This window comes from Asparagus officinalis, chromosome 10 (genome assembly GCF_001876935.1).
Source record: "Asparagus officinalis chromosome 10, Aspof.V1, whole genome shotgun sequence".
Lineage (NCBI taxonomy): Eukaryota > Viridiplantae > Streptophyta > Magnoliopsida > Asparagales > Asparagaceae > Asparagus > Asparagus officinalis.
In genome coordinates, this window is record NC_033803.1 from 4,357,761 (window position 1) to 4,374,781 (window position 17,021).

The 17,021-nt window shown below is 36.4% G+C and overlaps 2 protein-coding genes across 3 annotated transcripts in view; both read left to right on the forward strand.

The window, feature by feature from the left end:
* Window positions 6,169–14,265, forward strand: LOC109825052 (U-box domain-containing protein 44-like). Of its 2 annotated transcripts, none has more exons than XM_020391752.1 (4): window positions 6,169–6,500; window positions 11,217–11,830; window positions 11,930–12,239; window positions 12,491–14,265. In XM_020391752.1, the coding sequence occupies exons 2-4, from the start codon at window positions 11,279–11,281 to the stop codon at window positions 14,059–14,061; spliced, it is 2,433 nt and encodes an 810-aa protein (XP_020247341.1). In that variant the 5' UTR covers window positions 6,169–6,500; window positions 11,217–11,278; the 3' UTR covers window positions 14,062–14,265. The 2 variants fall into 2 exon arrangements, with proteins under 2 accessions (XP_020247341.1, XP_020247342.1); XM_020391753.1 differs by having other exon boundaries at window positions 11,257–11,830.
* LOC109825657 (NAC domain-containing protein 86-like) overlaps window positions 15,385–17,021 on the forward strand; it is a 4,091-nt gene continuing 2,454 nt past the window's right edge. Inside the window, 2 exon segments of the mRNA XM_020392520.1 lie at window positions 15,385–15,569; window positions 16,417–16,697. Coding sequence (XP_020248109.1) covers window positions 15,413–15,569; window positions 16,417–16,697 — 438 coding nt within the window. The 5' untranslated portion in view covers window positions 15,385–15,412.

Here is a 17,021-nt window from a genome sequence, read left to right on the forward strand (position 1 = left end):
AATTTTTGAATTTGTTTCAAGGTGTTTCTTGTAACTTTAAACTTTTTTAGAGGCTTGTTTGAAAATTTTGGTATTTCGGTTAAGTATTTGATGGTAGCTTTACTGTAGGACCGCATTAGGCAAGCAAATCTACTCCTCTATACAAACGGGAGAACCCAAAATTCACTATTCATACTATAGTAAATGCTACAGCAGCATTTACTATAGCATTATTACTGTAGCAATCATGAAACTCGGCACTTTGATTTTTTAAAAAAAATATTACTGTAGCACACTGGAATAATATAGCAACAGCGGGATACTGTAGAAATTCAAAAAAGCCAAAATTGCTATAGTAGTTAAAACCAGAATTACTGTAACGGGAAAAAAATATGTTATACTTTGCACGGTGTTCACACAAATATATAATATAATGCTAGAAATAGACAACCGATACTTCGGAGAGCAAGTTAAAATTTCAATAATTAATATTGATTATTGAGTATCTTTTGCCGACTTTTGGTTTACTGCCCCACTCCTAAAAGTTATGATTAGAACCTAAAGTAATCGCACAAGCTACGGCTCATAAACGAAGCAAAGCAACTTACAATAGCAAGAAAGTATACCGTATATATATTAAAAAAAATCCAAGTGGAATCTGTAGCCATCAAAGAACATAACGTCACATTTCAACGTAAGTTTCCTGCTACGTGAGATTACAAAATGATCGGTTCATTATCTTCCCAATGTTAATTGTTTTAAATTTGCTTAATTGAGAGTATATTGAGCATGAGCTAATGAAGAGCTCTTTGATGAGCGTCTCTTTTTCCTCTTTCTTCCATTTTACTCTTTTTTTATTACAGTTGATAGGAGAGCAACAAGGCCTTTGTATAGGGCCCATTTAGATGGGCCTGTATTGAAGGGCCCTTCAAGAGGAACTCGAAATTCTCGTCAACTAGTGTATGTACCCTTTTTTTTTACACCGTTCCACATCCATTAAGTCTTGCCCTTGTAGCTATGATATGGTGAATTTATATTTTAGCTATTTGATGACACAAAGTTTTCAAATTAACACTGTTTTAACAATTTGATATCTCAAAATCCTAACTTTATTCCTTATCCCAAACCCAAATAAATAAATAAATAAATAAAATAATAATAATAGATGAGATTAGGTAAGAAAATTTAGCATTCACCTTTTTACGATGATGATACTTAGCAATAAAACGACCGTCAATTTCTTTCGCACTTTTGGGATGCGTAATGTTCAAAATAAAACTTTTAGAGTATCAAATTCAATTAAGGGCGAAAGTAGTCCATCTACTTAGGGTCCATTTGGTTGCAACTCAGAGAAGCTGAATCCCTACAAAAACTGACATTTTTGTCAGCTTTAAACCAAAATCGTCTCTTTAAGAGGCGATTTTTGGTTTAAAGCTGACATTTTTGTTAGCTTTCGTCAGGCTTTCAGCCTCTCTCTTTTGCAACTAAACGGGGCCTTATGCGATGTATTCATATCCAAGTAGGTTTTTCTGAACTCAAAACCCACGGGACGAACTGTGGACAAACAGACACGTGTCGTTTTTATTGGGAATCCAAGCAAAATCAATGACTATTATAGAAACACATCAACTATCCCGTAACCAATCTCACGATTTTGAGCCCAAAATAAATTTATCTTCACGTTCATGCAGTGTTGATTTTATTTTATTTTATTTTTTAATAATCTCGCGTCGGAGTCGATCCCGTGAGTGCCGGTTTGTCGGAGACCCACTGAAGACTTGCTTCGAAGGTCGGTCTATCAAATTCAATCGAGGGTGACTTTTTGGGTGCGACATTTGGTCTGCGCGCAGGCGTGTAGGGCTGGAGAGCATGAGGGGTGGGGCCCACCTCGTCATGACGGTCCCCCACCGCGGCACGCCTGGCCGGATTTCGCTGCCGCGACGACGAGCGTTCCGGGTTGCGCCGAATCCTCCGATTTTTTGGCGTTTCCTTTTGGATTTTTTTCGGACGCACCCCCCTCAATCTTCCTTATTTCAATATTTTCGACTTTTAACTTACGAGCACAGAAACATGTAAAATGAATATTTATATCCAGCTGTATTAGGGAATTTTAGTCTCCCCGCCTACTACGATATGCGCAATTTCAAAATTAACCCACAATTAATAAGATAGAAAATAATCGTAATCAAGAAGAAAGAGCATTAAGATTTACGTAGTTCGGTCGACCAACTTCGACCTACGTTCACGGGCAACAACATGAGAAATCCACTATGTATTAGAGAGAACTATAAGAGGAACCACTCAACTATCGTCTTTTAATCTCTCAACCTCACATACATAATCAACTCTCATATTATGACGCAGCGCGGAAGTGATAACCTCAAAATCCATCAATGGTGTTCTCTGAATCCACAAAGAACGATCTTCGAATCCACGAAGAAAATATTAAAAAGAGTAATTTTATTGATGAAAAGTTATTCTCCTTTGGGGTTACATGACTCTTCTTAAATAGAAAAACAAATAATACTCCTAGTAAGACTAGAATTACAAAAATAGAAATTATCAAATAAGACTCCTAGTAAGACTAGAATTACAAAAAAAAAGTATCAAATTCTATCCTAAAAAGACTCCTTATAATAGAGGAAACAAATCATGAATCAAAATTAATTTTGTTTCCTAATCTAACTTGACTCTAAAATTGAATTTATTTCCTAATCTATATTTCTTAATCTAAATAGACTCCAACTCAGATTAAGCGTCTTACATCAGTCTCTCCTTGTTGAAAGAAGCTCGACCCCGAACTTATATTTGTTAGAATAGTAGCTTCATTGATAAATAATTTTATTCTCTTGCAATGATCAGCGTTCGCCTTATATTTAGTATTAATTTTCTCCATTTGTTCTTTTACCTTCTCGTCTAGGACTTTTTCTGAATCAAATTCATATATTATTCTTTCCGACATCATGTGTATTTTATTGGCGGCATGTGGATGTGTAGTTAACTTCAAAAACTCCACAAAATATGTTCCATGCTGCTTCTCGTATTCTAGTGTTTGAAGTATCATCAAATTCTTTTTAAAATTATTCACCAACTTTGCTTCTAGAGAAGGAAATCTCGTGTCATACTCCATACATAATTCTTTCATCTCCTTTATCTCTAGCCCTCCACCAAGCAATTCACACATATCATCAATTGTCCCACTCTCTAATTTATCATTCTCCTTCATCAGGACAACATCAATATGTGTAAAATCACTCTCAACCCCTTTGAGAATATCATGCATATCATCCATCTTCACTATCATATCAGCATAATGAATCTCATGCATAACGATTGTTTGCATCTTAGAAGGAATTTCGGTAGGGGCATGTTCTTCTTTTTTAGTTACAACCAAGTCATAGACCTCTTCAGATTGCTTCAAGTTTTCTTTTTTTAGTTACAACCAAGTCATAGACCTCTTCAGATTGCTTCAAGTTTTCTGCTAAAGCCTCGTTGTTTGCCACCAAAGGTTTCCAAGTCATAGACCTCTTCAGATTGCTTCAAGTTTTCTGCTAAAGCCTCGTTGTTTGCCACCAAAGGTTTATTCTCCTTAGTAGCTTTTATCTTAGATGACTCCTTTTCTGTAAGAGGCAGAAGTACAACTCGGCGTCCATCTTTCTTGAAGATATAAACATTGTCTCTATTTTTGTGGGTAGCTCCCATATCGAATTGTCATGGCCTACCTAAAAGTATATGACAAGTATCCATCTCAACCACATCACACAACACATCATCAAAATACCCATGACCGATAGAAAAAGGTACACGACACATCTCATCATTCTGCACATCATTGTCCTTGTGAATCCAGTCGGTCTTGTAGAGAGGTGGGTGTTTCTTTGTCTTCAAACCTAACTTATTTACCATACTTCGAGAGACAAGATTCTTTCTACTGTGATTATCAATAATAACATCACAAATATTTTGCATCATAGTGCACCTCGTGCGGAAGATATTATGCTATGGAGGTGATTCTTCTTTCTTTATCACTTTTTTAATGCTCTTCCCAACTCCAAGGTCTTGCTTAGAATCATTGTCGCTGTTGAATTCATCATGTGGAGTCGAATCATGTCGCTTGCGACCATCAACGTGATTTCAAACTCCTCTAATGTTCAGACGCTCCACTGTCGACGCAAGTCGCTCTACGGTAGTCTTCATCTGATTAACACCGGTCTTCAGCACGTCGAACTCAGTTCGAGAAATAGGGGCTTCATCACCTGTCATCAGATCGGAGGAATATGGCTCTGATACCAATTGACGCAGCGCGGAAGTGATAACATTGGAATCCACCAAGGGTGTTATCTGAATCCACAAAGAATGATCTTCGAATCCACGAAGAAAATATTGAAAAGAGTAATTTTATTGATGAAAAGTTATTCTCCCTTGGGGTTACACGACTCTTCTTAAATAGAAAAACAAATAAGATTCCTAGTAAGACTAGAATTACAAAAATAGAAAGTATCAAATAAGACTCCTAGTAAGACTAAAATTACAAAAAAGAAAAAAAAAGTGTCAAATTCTATTCTAAAAAGACTCCTTATAATAGAGGAAACAAATCATAAATCAAAATTGATTTTGTTTCCTAATCTAATTTGACTCTAAAATTGAATTTATTTCATAATCTATATTTCCTAATCTAAATAGACTCCAACTCAGATTAAGCGTCCTACATCATATTATCTCCAAAGACCTCTCCTTATAATCTTTTGAACATACAAAGATTGCAAAACCCTCGCCTCTCTCATAATATTATTGAATCAAGTTACGTCCTCTGCTAATATTAAATTACAAGAATATTGGCTCTCTCTCATATGCTTGTTTTTTACTTCCAAAAATAAGAATAATATATATATATATATATATATATATTATATATATATATATTATATATATATATATAATACGTATAGTTGAAAACCAAAGCTCTATCTCTAGCCTAACTTCCTAATTAGAATATGATTCAAACTTCTAATCATGATAGATCTCTAATCCTATCTAATTTTCAAAAAGTTATATATAGAATTAAATACACAACCCTACAGAAGTAGCTAAAGTAAACAAACTAAATGCTATTAGTGTTACCTCTTAGTAAAAAAAAAAACATATTTATTACTGAAACAACACTACTTGCTCTGCTTCCAAAATTTTGTCACATTCATTTCCGCAAAGACTTTTGGCGGCTACGTGCTCCGAAGTGCTTCGGAAGGGGGAGGAAGGATGCGTGGGGCCCACACGTGGGGAGGTGATTGCGTGAAATCGGTGGAGCGCTGCTCATCCGATTGTTCACATTGGTCTTTTTTTTTTTTATCTCCCTTCCACATAACACCTTTTAAATAGCGAGAATGATTGATATTTGTTACTTAACCCCTTTTTCACTTCGTTTGATTTTTGAACCCACGCATTATGAACTCCTTCAAACAGCAACAGAATCCCAACATTAAAATAAAAATAAAAATAGAAAGTTCATGTCAATACGCTATAAAGTATAATAAATTTTCGTAATTCAATTTAATATGCTATAATATTTGTTAGAATGTTATGATATTGATTAGGGTATTATGATAAAGGAAGGTAATCTCAGTGTTCTAGCATGTATTGATTACTTCCTAACAATATTTTTGATGATTATCCAAACAAAAAAAAAAATAAAAAATAAAATAAAAGAAGTAAAAGAAGTATCATTCTAAAAGTAATACTTCTATTACCTTTTATTTCATAGTTTTAGAGCTATTTTTTCATCTACTTCTTATTTACTTACGATACAATTTGTCATCTAAACGGGCTCCAAGTTAATAAATGAGGAGTGTAGAGAATATAGAGAAATGTTTAGAGATGTATGATGTACGAAAGTAGTGTGATGAACTTAAATATTAGAGTTCAATGTGAATTCATTAATTTGAACTAATAGTATCAAACTAACACATCAAATGATTATAAACTCTTTCTTCATATGTCTCATTTAAAAAAAAAAAAAAGAAGAAGAAGAAGAGGAAGAAAAATCAGTCTAAATCTATGCTTAAAGATTACAACGTGAATTCACTTTAAAAAAAGGGGGGTTTCTGGTAACTATCCAAAGTTAAGGGGTGTATCATTATATTTAGCCAAAAGAAAAGTGTAGCCAACAGTGAAAATAAAGCTGCAAACTTTTCTTGACTTCTCTCTACTAAAACAGTCATCGGCTCGCTGACGTCTGTACTGTACCCTCTTCCTCGTTCTTCCCCTTAATTTTTTTTTTTGTTGCTTCGAGTCAATCCGCAGCAAAATTCTCCAGTTTCCTCCCTCTTTCGTCCCCATCGATCTCGATCCCTCTCTCAAGTTTCAACCAATCGTTTGATTGTTCAACCGATCCTCGAATTCAAGGATCGAATTGAACCGGGCTGTGATTTCTCCGCTGGCCGTGGGAGCATGCGCTGTCAAAACCTAGGGTTTCTCAGAGAGCGGGTAAAGAGATCTTGACGAAGAGGAATCGGTTCCCCCAATTGGTAAGGTTTCAGACCTTTTCCTCTTTAATTTCTGTGGGGTTTTTTTTCTTCCTATAATTGGGGCTGTTTTGTGCGGTAGACCTAGAAATGGATCTTTGAATTGATTTGACCCTTCGGTGACGTGAGATTTCCCGTTAAAGGTGGCTCCTTTTTGTTTGTTAATAAATGCAATCTCTCATGGGGAGTGGTCTCATTTCTGTGTTTGTCTATAATTAGGTCTGGTATCTGTAGGATGTTGATATATTTCTCACAACGTGTAGATAAAAAGGTCCTGTTTTTGCTATCTTGAAAGGATGAGTTTTTCGGCGTTGGCTGATTCAGCGGTTACATTGAAGAGAAGAGTAGCAAATGCGAGTTCGGTGGAAAGGCGATCGGAATATCGTTAGTAGCTCCCTTTAATTGGACGATAGTTGTCCTTCGTATAGGCTAAGGACCAGCATAGGCGAAAAATGTATGCATGTTAGCATGTCATATAGTAGCGGTGATAGATTTTGTCTCTCCTAGGCACACCTTTGGATTCGAAAATCTTTGGTCATCTAATTGATGAAAGCGGGCTTTATATGGCCTTCTATATTACGATTAGGATGTGCCGTAGTAGCCTACTGAGGTGAGGATGCTCCGAGACATAAAAAAAATTGATTGGTGGTTGGATTGGAATTAGAACCACAAGTAGACTTAATTTGATTGTCTACTGCGTAAAGTTATGAAGAAGACTTATTAGTTTCTTTGAATAGCTTTACAAATACTGGTTACCATAGTGGAGTGGTAAAACGGTTTGAACTCAGAAGACCCTGAGGACTCAAGTTTTGACTACAATTTATTTTAATCAATTAGTCATTTTCTCTTTACCTGATAAGACCTATCTTGTATACCCATTTTATTACTCTATTGGATTCAAGACAAGTAAACTCAAAAAGGTCACGTCTTCTCATACCTATCGAGACCACTTTGAATCTATGCCCAAGCTCTAAAGTTACTTGGATATATACTCCAGTCTCTGTAGTTAGCCTGAACCATAGCTCTAATATTTTAACTTCATCATTAGACCTCATGGCTTCACTACCACCTTGTCTTTGAACTGATTCATAAATTTTCTTCATTACCTCAACTTTGTTGGGGATTGCTTACTTTTAATATATCTCTTGTAGCATCATGTATTTTGGAGATAAAATGGGCACAACTTGAACCCATCTTTGTTTAAAGCAGTGGCATATTTACTTGATAGAGTAACTAATCTACTTGGAGCATGCGATTGACCAAAATAGACCCCTGCCATAGTTTCACTTGTTTAAAGCAATTATAAAGCTTTCTCTTTGGTTGATGTGGGAGTAAAAAATTTATTTTGTATCATGCCCTCAAATGCTCAGTTATTTTGATCTCGAAAAGACTTCATCTTGGCTCTCACAAGACACTAAAAAAAGTTGTACTTCAAGTACCATCGACTGTAGTTTTCCTCTAGTACCCTGAGTTCACTTTGTATTCCCTCTTGGCTTGACTACCATTGTTTCTATCTCCATGTTTTTTATAATCTTAACTCTAATTTTTTCACTTTATGCCAAATATCTTTTACAAATCTTTTGTACTATGTCGTGTTTTATAGATGAGGGACAGACCACCTTACTTTAATATTAATCTTTGACATTAATGACCCCTTGATATTGCAAATAAGCTAATTGGCAATGCGCACAAAGCAACCCAAAGGGGGAATCCCTATTAGCGAGTTGGTTCCAAGCATAATCATTCACAAACCACTGTTACATGATTGGATGCAAGACTATGATTGGTGACAGGTAGAAAGTTAGAATATTGTAACTCTTTACACTAGAATGTTGTAACTCTTTACACTAAATACTATCTTTGACACTTACTTTATCATGTAGAAACTAAATTTACCACACTGTAACAGAGAAGCACAAAAATTTTCTATACTCTGTAGGGTAAACAAATTATAGATGTCTTCAGTACTTTCATATTGTACACTCTTGAAAACTTCTTTTTTTCCTCCTAAAATGCTCTATCAAATTTGCTTTAGTTCAAGGTTTCAGTGACCTAATATCCCTGTTCCTACAACCATGCACCATACAAGTGTTATTTTAGTGAAAGAAAAAATGAGATAGCATGTTCTGTAGCTTTATACGTTAGCAAAGAACAACATCAAGGAAAAGTAGATGCTCAAAGGCAAAATAAAATTGAATCTGTATAATATAGATAATGAAGCAAATGAAGTTTGATACTATATTTTTAACTTTTATTACTATGCAAGTATGCATATCCATTTGCATAAACAAGTAAGTGGGTGAATATGAACATTTTATTTTTAACCAACCTAGTTGCATAGCAGGATATTAGGTAAACCAGAATGTACTCTTACTAGGGATTTGGAATAGCGATGCAACATATTTGAAAGAGATCATATATAACATTTGCCTTATTGGTACCCATTGACTAGTCACATGTATGGATAACAAGTATGGATATAGTTCAGTGAGGACATCTATGTCCATATCCGCCAGCAGCACAGCCAGAAGCAAATGGTTTGAGAGGAAAACAAACATAGATACAACAGATATGAAAGAAACAATTAAAGCTAAAAATTATATGGGTTATGCGATGTAAAAACTACATAATAAAACAAGAGCCCATCGACGTATTTGGAACAGGAACACCTAAAAGCCAGGGGCTAGACCTCTCAATCACCAAAAATATTTTTAGATCTGTTAATCTTAGACCAAAATAATTTCAACATTTGATTGATACATATATCCAGATGTCTGCATTAATACTTGTATTTGACCAGTAATATAAACACATTTTTGCATCTGCATACGTATCCACCAAATATAGATATCTAATATCTATAATTGGTTTTATAGGGTTGTGTTATTTGCTTTTATACGGTCATGTTGGTTCCTATTGGTTAGACCATTTTACAGGTAAATGAGACATCTTTCATATGTTTATCTATAACACATGCACATTCATCCATGCACACATGCATGGGTGCATTTCCACACATCCATTAACCTTTTGTTTTACAAAGGTAACTGTGTTTACACAAGCAGCCACTTCATTTGAATCAGGTCAGTAAGGTTTAGCTGGATTATACGTGCATTGGTCAATTTACTAATTTTCAGGCATATTTTGGTACTTTATAGAATTGGACCGGCATAGAAGTAGCTTTTGGTTGGACCCTGTCCGACCATCCTGTGGCATGGTTTCAACAACACTGTACAAATGAAGGGTATCTTGTATTCTTTTTGTGCTTTGAGCTGACTGTCCAAACCTGAACATCCCAAGCTAGCATTTCCACATCCGTGAGGCTGCATGCATTTCACTCTTCAACGTGCTCTTGAAATTCTTTTATGTTTACCTCAAATCTTGGTTGAATATAAGATAAAATAAATACAGTCTTATTTCCCGCCAACTTTTTAGAAATTCCATTCCCCTATATAGTCCTCATCTTTTGTTGAAGAAATCTTACGGTGGCGGTCTACTCATTTGTTTAAGGCATATTTATGATGTCCTGTACATGTTCTAGTTCTTTTGACATGGATGTGGATGTTACTAATATTTTGAATTGCTTGACCCTTTCTTTTCTTGCATTGTAAACTTCAACATGTGTGCTCTAGTTCCTCCAACACGTGCAGTCTGGACCCTAATTCATTCCCAAACTCTTGATTGTGTATAGATAAGTCTGATATGGCAACTTGATCTAGACTTCAATCAAATCATGGAAGCCATGTTTGCAGGAATAATGGGTATTCTTGGTTTCAACATCCCAAAAGTTCTAAATTCTCCTTTCTAGAGATCCTGTACCTTGAATATTATGGTTGATTTCTTTGATGCATTCTTTTTATCACCATGGAGCCACAATTGCTTATGTGATTATAATGATCTTGAAAGCCAATATTATCTTAATCAGGACAATGTATATAGTTACTTCAGACCCTGTTTGCAGGAATGTCAATCGACTTCATCCTGGGTATTATAATTTAAACTGAGGTAGAAACCCTAGCTATGACAATGACCATGATCAAAATAATAGGTTTCTTAGTATGCAAGCTGAGGTACATGGAATAACAGTACATGGTATCAGCATGACCACTAAAATGAGTTGATATTTGTGAAGGAAGGATAGACAGGCTCTTAGGTCTTAATTGCTAAGGTCTAAAGGGAGCCTTGATTACCTTAGTTTTTACCTTTGGGTTCAGGCTGTTGCAGTTTCATTTTGGAAATGTTATCCGAGTCTGATATCACCGTTTCAATCTAGAGAACCTTGGATATCATATATCAGGTAAATTAATAAACAAATAATGTCAGTTATTGTAGATTGTTTATGACATAATTTAGATAAGTTTATGACATAATTTAGATAAGAGCCTTTTTCATGTATACCTTTCCATTCCTTTCAGCATATATCCTTTCTTTATTAGTCATAAAAATGTAGGTAAATGTTTGGCTACAGAAAGTGCACAAGGGGGAAAGGTAGGCACACGTGTGTGATGTATAAGTCTGTTTATGCAAGGAAGTGCTGGTCTACCTTTGCTGCTTTGGTTTAAGCAGATAAAGGACTGGTTCCATGTCTGTCAATGCTGAGTTTGTATCATGCTTATGATACTTTAGTATAATCAGAATCTACGAATAAAAGAATAGACTGTTAGTTTGTATAGTTTGACACCTTCTTATTCTAATTTATTTGAACTTGATCAATATTAGGGATGGAAGTGTAACTGCCTCATAACTGTAAATGCTGTAGATCTTTTCCCCCCCTTTTAGAGATGGCTGAAGGCTGGGAGGAACATTATGATACTGGTAGCCATTCTGATGAGAGCTACTATGAAAAGTTACGCATGGAACCTATCTATGAGTCATTTGTCTGCCCGCTCACAAAGAAAGTTATGCAAGATCCTGTTACCATAGAGAATGGACAGACTTTTGAGCGAGAGGCAATTGAAAAGTGGTTCAAGGAGTGCAGGGAAAGTAGAAGAAAGCTCATTTGCCCATTGACTCTGAAGGAACTGAGTAGCACTGAACTTAACCCGAGTATAGCTCTTCGGAATACAATAGAAGAGTGGATCCAAAGGAATGAAGCTGCTCAGCTAGAAATTGCTTGTAGATCCCTTGCTCCTGGAGGCTCAGAAAGTGATATTCTTCAGGCTCTAAATTATATTTCAGTCTTTTGTCAGAAGAGCAGGTCCAACAAGCATATTGTGAGGAATGCAGAACTAATACCAGCTATTGCTGAAATGTTGAAGAATACCAGCAGGAAAGTGCGATGTAAAGCATTGGGAACTCTTCGAATAGTTGCTGAAGAGGATAATGACAATAAGGTTGTCAGAGGTTTGCTTTTTTTTTTCTTTGGAAATTTTATTCGTCCTTTTCATTCTGCTTTCTGTTGAAGGCTTATGCCAATTAGTTTTGTATTGCAGGAGATTATTGCTGCAGGGGACTCCGCTCGCACTATTGTGAAGTTCCTGTCACATGACCATTCTCAGGAGAGGGAGGAAGCTGTATCTTTATTATATGAGCTTTCGAAGTGTGAGGCTCTCTGTGAAAAGATTGGTGGAATCAGTGGAGCAATTCTTATATTAGTTGGAATGTCAAGTAGCAAATCAGAAAATATTTTGACTGTTGAGCAAGCAGAAAAGACATTAGAGAATTTGGAGAAATGTGCGAGCAATGTGAGGCAGATGGCTGAAAGTGGCAGATTGCAGCCTCTCCTTACCTTGATACTTGAAGGTGCTTCTTACTTAATTTCTTTCTGCTTTCTGTTTTTGCGTTAAAGTTTTTTCTGTGCTCTTATTCTTGATTCTTTTGCAAGTTAGTTGTAACTGCGTGCATTTGTCTCACGATCCATAGTTACTCATGTTCGCTCATTCAAGTCTCTTATCCCTGAGAGGGAGGCATCTTTTTCTTGCTGATTTGGTACACTATTAATCCTTTCTTTTAGATCTCTTTATCTAACTCCATAGCTTATTCAATTCTCTTAGGCTCGCCTGAAACTCAGTTGTCAATGGCTTCATATCTTGGTGAGCTTGTCTTAAGCAATGATGTGAAAGTCTTTGTGGCCCAAACAGCCGGTTCAGCTCTGGTCGATGTTATGAGGAGTGGGAGCATCGAGGCAAGAGAAGCTGCTCTCAAGGCCCTGAACCAGATCTCATCATACGAGTCGAGCGCCAAGATACTGATCCAAGCTGGGATCCTTCCACCACTAGTAAAAGACCTCTTCAGTGTCGGCATCAAGCAGCTACCTATGAGGCTAAAAGAGCTTTCGGCAAATATTCTCGCCAACGTAGTCTCTTCCGGTGCTGATTTTGAATCGATCCCACTTGATTATGATCGCCAAACTCTTGTTTCTGAGGATGTTGTACACAACCTTTTACATCTCATCAGCAATACTGGCCCAGCAATCGAGGGCAAGCTGCTTCAGGTCCTAGTGGGGCTCACAAGCTCACCGTCTACAGTAGTGAACATAGTTTCTGCCATCAAGAGCTCTGGTGCTACCATCAGTCTAATCCAGTTTGTGGAGGCTCCACAGCGAGATCTTCGAGTGGCGTCCATAAAACTTCTACACAATATTTCTCCTTACATGGGTCAAGAACTAGCAGACGCCCTTAAAGCTACTGCTGGCCAGCTCGGTAGCTTGATTAGAGTGATATCAGAGAACAATGGCGTCTCTGAAGAACAAGCAGCTGCTATGGGACTCTTAGCTGATTTACCTGAGAGGGACTCAGTTCTCACTAAAAGACTTCTAGTTGAAGGGGCTTTCAGCGTGGTCATCTCCAAGGTGCTCAGTATTAGACAAGGAGAAACTCGAGGAAGCAGATTTTTTACTCCTTATCTCGAGGGGCTTGTCAGAGTTCTCTCAAGGCTGACCTATATTTTAGATGATGAGCCTGATATCATCGCTCTGGCCCGTGAGCATAATCTCACTGCAGTATTTACTGATCTACTTCAAATGAACGGGCTGGATAACGTACAAATGGTTTCTGCTTTCGCATTAGAGAACCTCTCTCAGCAATCAAAACGCCTAACGAAAATCCCCGACCCTCCGGAGCCTGGACTCTGTGGGGCTATATTCCCTTGTTTCAGTAAGCCACCAGCAGTAACAGGGCTTTGCAAGGTTCACCATGGAATTTGTTCAGTGAAGGAAACCTTCTGCCTCTTGCAAGGGAAAGCAGTGGAGAAACTGGTTGCTTGTTTAGACCATGAAAATGTGAAGGTTGTTGAGGCCGCAATAGCAGCACTCTGCACTCTGTTGGAAGATGATGTGGATGTTGAACAGGGTGTTATGGTGCTTTGTGATGCTGATGGGATTAGACAGATATTGCAGGTGCTGCTTGAAAACAAAACGGAGATTCTCAGGCAACGGGCAGTTTGGGCGGTCGAAAGGATATTAAGAATAGAGGACATAGCTTGTGAGATTTCGGCGGATCAAAATGTGGGTACGGCTTTAGTAGAAGCCTTTAGACATGGTGATTATCGAACGAAACAGATCGCAGAGCGAGCGTTGAAGCATGTCGACAAGTTACCCAACTTTTCGGGTATATTTCCTAGGTAGTTGGATGAACGTGAGATTTGTGGGTAGCAATGTATATGTTCCTTTTTTGCAGCTTGTTGTTTGTTTGTTTGTTTTTCTTTTTCCACGAGGATTGTAAGTTATTTTAGAGTTGTCGATATGTTCTTGAAGTGTATTTCGCCCCCTCCTCCTCGTTCTTTGGGAATGAATGCATCGAGTGGTATTGAATTGAGAATGTTGATTGAATTGAATATTGGCTGAAAACTGAAATGAATGTTTCGTTTCATTTGATGTTCCATTGACTTCACGTAGCTAGCACAAGATGGATCATATGTTAGTAATTATGACTTACTTAAAGTCACATACAGAATCTTGCTGTCTTCTCCTTTTTTCTTCTTTTGTTCCTCTGTACAATATCAGTTTCAAAAAAGTATGATAAAATTCTGGAGTTTATATGCACTGAAAATATTTCTTGGTTAATTAGTTCTGATGATTTCATGATAAATAGAGCGAGTGATAGAAGTGGAAACAGGTAAAGGAGATCACAGAAAGGCAAAGGACAGTTAGGTTTAAAAAAAAAAAAACCTTCTCTCTCACGATTTCTTCAATCAATGATGATTAAATTAACAATACCAAAATTTTCATACAACAGCATATCGGAAGGTACGAAATCTGGCTATTAATCTAATCACTTGTCACTTTTGCTTCTTAATTACTTATATAATTAGGAGCTAAAATATAGTTACAGAGAGACTACAATAATCATGTCAGTAATAAAATGTCAAGCTTAAATTAGCCGGATTAATTATGGTCAAAATTTTCAACTAGCATTATTTTATTATAATACTGACAAAAACTAGTCGTTCTAGTTTCTTCAAGTAATTATCAGATGATCAGATAATTTATAAATATAGAATATACATGAAGAGAAAGGAGGAGATCATGGAGGAGTATCTTAGCAGAAGATAAAAAAGAAAAGATTAGAAGGAAAAGACTAATTTATTTCATGAATCAATATGTCATGCTGTTTTGAGTCTTATCTTTTAGTCGGGTGTAAAATAATGTTGTCATGCCAGAGGAAAGATGAGGTGTATATAACAAACACCAATTTCACATCTATATTGCCGCGTTTTAAAAGGAGGTTTTGAGCTTGAGATATATTGATAACAAATAAGACTAATATTCACATATAATACTAATATTCATATAGGTTAGGGAAAGTGTAGAAAGCTTGAAGTTTGTTCGAGAATCTACAAAAACAAAAAGCAAATATTGAAAATGACTCAAAAGAGAGGGTCTTCAACACTTTATATGTACAAGCTATGGTGTGATCAAAAGAAAAGCAAAGAGGAGGAGATCCAAGAAGCACAGAGAGAGAGAGAGAGAGAGATCAATGGCGCCCGTCGGCCTACCGCCGGGGTTTAGGTTTCATCCGACGGACGAGGAGCTTGTTAATTACTACCTCAAGAGGAAGGTCCATGGCCTCAAGATTGAGCTTGATATCATTCCTGAAGTTGATCTTTACAAATGTGAACCTTGGGAATTGTCTGGTTTGTTCTTTTTTTTAAAAAATTAAATTTTTCATCGTGTTAGCTTTTTGTTCATCAATATAAGTTATTTCTAAATTAGTTATCATGATTCATGATAACGGATGCTTATATTACATGAGTAGCATTTATTTTAATCACAATCGTCTATTATTTGGTGGATAATTTGTGATTTATTTTGAGCCTAAAATTGAACATGAGTGTAAGTCTAGGGAAAACCAATTATGATTAAAACTAGTTTCTTTTTCCTATAATATTTTGGGAGATGGATAGGATCCAAAATTGTGATAAATTAGCACTGCTTCTTTTTTGGTATCAAATTTTATATTTCGGGGAAAATCATTTATTAGAATTTTAGTTCAAATTTAATTATTTTGATGCAAGATATAAGTGCGCTTTTAAAATGTCTTTACTTAATTATGTAGATAAACATTTTATTGGTCCACAAATTTTATGTTCTTGCCACTGTCTAATTGCTCGATATAGGTCTCTGAGTCCTATATATTATTCTGTTTTGCTCAATTAAGGTCTATCCGTCTTCTTTTAAGTTAACCATTATCATATTGTTAATTATTAATTACTTGCAATCAAATTATCTTAATCCTATTTTAGTTGATCATTCTTATCATATTAATCATAATTTTATCATTTCTTCCAACTGATGTATTTAGCAGTCCTAATCGGTCAAACCATCTCAGTCGATTCTCTTAACCACCGCATTTAGTTGGTCGTCTAACGTGTCAACTAACCAAGTGACGTTCCATATTCGATCTTGTTCTCTAAATACATTCTAGTGGCTTGCTACAAGAGAAGCTTATAATTAATTCTCTCTTGACATCTTATGTTTCAGATAAATCATTTTTACCAAGCAAAGACCCAGATTGGTATTTTTTCGGACCGAGGGACCGAAAATACCCGAACGGGTTCAGAACCAACAGGGCCACCCAAGCCGGGTACTGGAAATCGACGGGAAAAGATCGCCGGGTTCGTTGCCAGAACCGAGCAATTGGCATGAAGAAGACCCTGGTTTATTACAGGGGTCGAGCTCCCCGAGGAATCAGGACCGATTGGGTCATGCACGAGTATCGGATTGATGATAAGGAGTGTGAAGATAATACAATGGGAATGCAGGTACATATATATATATATATATATATAGCGTTCTTGATAATTAATTTCACTAAATAATGGCTCAACTTACTAGTTAGTTTCGTTGTGCTTGGTAGTGAGGTGACATAATCCCCTCCAGACATTCAACAAATGGTTGCATATCCCCCATGCACTTCTCAACCTATGTGAATGTGGTCCCCCATTTGAATGAGTACTGGAGGGGATTGTACCACCTCACTACCAAGCACAAAATTTGTGCTTGGTATCAAACATACTCATATTTCTCATATATATATATATATATATATATATATATATATATATATGCTTTTAATTTGCTTGTTT

Bases quoted from the DNA above. Each gene is read 5' to 3' on its own strand.
- LOC109825052 (XM_020391752.1), top strand. From the start codon at position 11,279: ATGGCTGAAGGCTGGGAGGAACATTATGATACTGGTAGCCATTCTGAT. The intron at 11,831-11,929 runs GTTGTCAGAGGT...TTTGTATTGCAG, and splicing joins AAGAGGATAATGACAATAAG to GAGATTATTGCTGCAGGGGA. The intron at 12,240-12,490 runs GTGCTTCTTACT...CAATTCTCTTAG, and splicing joins CCTTACCTTGATACTTGAAG to GCTCGCCTGAAACTCAGTTG.